Below are 1,381 nucleotides of genomic sequence, written 5' to 3' on the forward strand. Positions count from 1 at the left end.
ACTGTTTATTTGAAATGGATTTTGATATTTTGAATATAAAAATTGTTTTAAAATAAAAAATTTTAGATTATTTATTTATTAGCATTATATTTGATTTATTTTTCTTATTTATTTAACTCATTCATTTTTTATATTTTTAACTATTGCTTCGATTATTATTTTATTCGCTTCTCACTATTTCATTTTTTTCTCCATTTTTTCTTTATAACTAAATAATTAATTAATAAAATTTAATTTCTTCAATATTTAAAAAGTAAAAATAAAATTGAACACAAATGTGCATCAGACTTAGGTTCTGGTTTAGCAAAGTGCACTAATCTATCAAATTTGACAATTTTACTTAGGTAAAAACAGTTTATTTGTTTTGAATTGTAATATTTTTTAATATAAAAATTAATTTAATACAATAAGGCACTTTTTAATTTATTTATTAGCTTTTTATTTAATTTATTTTTATTTTTTTTATTCTGATTGAGTTTTTTTCATTTTTACTTTAACTCTTTAATTTTTTTATTTTTAACTTTTATTACTAATTAATTAATTTCTTATAGCTAATCATATAAATATTCTTCAATATTTAAAAAGTATTAATAAAATTGGTTGTGAAGGTGTATTAGGTTTAGGTTCACATTTAGCACTGTGCCCTAATCTCTCAAATTTGGCACTTTATCTCCAGTAAAAGCTGTTTATTCATATTTTGGAATTTAATATTTTTAAGTATAAAAATGAACTTAAGGCAATAAAACTCTTTTAATATATTTATTAAGTATTGATTTTGATTTATTTTTTTAATTCTTTATGCTTGAGTTTTGTTTCTTTTTTAATTTAACTTATTCATTTTTTAGTTTTCAACCTTTGCTTAGATTATTTATTCATAATTTCTTTTTCTTTTTTCTTTATTTTTTCCTCCTTTACTTCTATTTTATTAATAATATAAATTCTCTTCAACATTTAAAAAGTAATAGTAAAATTTGTGATTAAGGTGTATCAGGATTAGGTTCTGCTTTGTTAAAGTGTACTAATCTCACAAATTTAACACTTGATCTTGGGTAAAAAGAGTTTGCTTGTTTTAGATTTTGATTTTTTTAATATAAAAATTAATTTTAAAATAATAAAACTCTTTAAAATTTAAATATTAGCTTTTTATCTAATTTATTTTTCTTATCTATTCTTCTTATGTTTTTTTCTTTCTTTCTTTTCTAACTTACTTATTTTCTTAATTTAATTCATTAATTTTAAACATTTTCTTAAATTATCTTTCATTTATTTAGTTTTTATTATTTCAAATTTTTTCTTCATTTTTTCTATATAATTAACTAATTAATCATATTTATTTTCTTTAATCTTTAAAAAGCAACAATAAAATTAGTGTTGAAGGTGT

At 17.9% G+C, this 1,381-nt stretch overlaps 2 protein-coding genes across 2 annotated transcripts in view; one reads left to right on the forward strand and one right to left on the reverse strand. All coding sequences in view use genetic code 6, as the record gives it.

The window, feature by feature from the left end:
- Positions 1 to 254: 254 nt before the first annotated feature.
- On the forward strand, positions 255 to 1,058 carry TTHERM_002653423 (hypothetical protein; the record flags this gene model as incomplete). Its single annotated transcript, XM_012800874.1, has 3 exons — positions 255 to 344; positions 586 to 675; positions 960 to 1,058. Coding segments are annotated over 3 exons (279 nt in total), but the record flags the coding sequence as incomplete, so codon positions are not given.
- A 237-nt stretch (positions 1,059 to 1,295) lies between these two features.
- TTHERM_002653424 (hypothetical protein) overlaps positions 1,296 to 1,381 on the reverse strand; it is a gene marked incomplete at both ends in the record, with an annotated part of 443 nt that continues 357 nt past the window's right edge. Inside the window, one exon of the mRNA XM_012800875.1 lies at positions 1,296 to 1,381. This exon is cut by the window's right edge and continues 124 nt beyond it. Within this exon, the coding sequence (XP_012656329.1) occupies positions 1,296 to 1,381 (86 nt within the window).

This window comes from Tetrahymena thermophila (assembly GCF_000189635.1).
Source record: "Tetrahymena thermophila SB210 genomic scaffold scf_8253896, whole genome shotgun sequence".
In the NCBI taxonomy this organism is placed as follows: Eukaryota; Ciliophora; class Oligohymenophorea; order Hymenostomatida; family Tetrahymenidae; genus Tetrahymena; species Tetrahymena thermophila.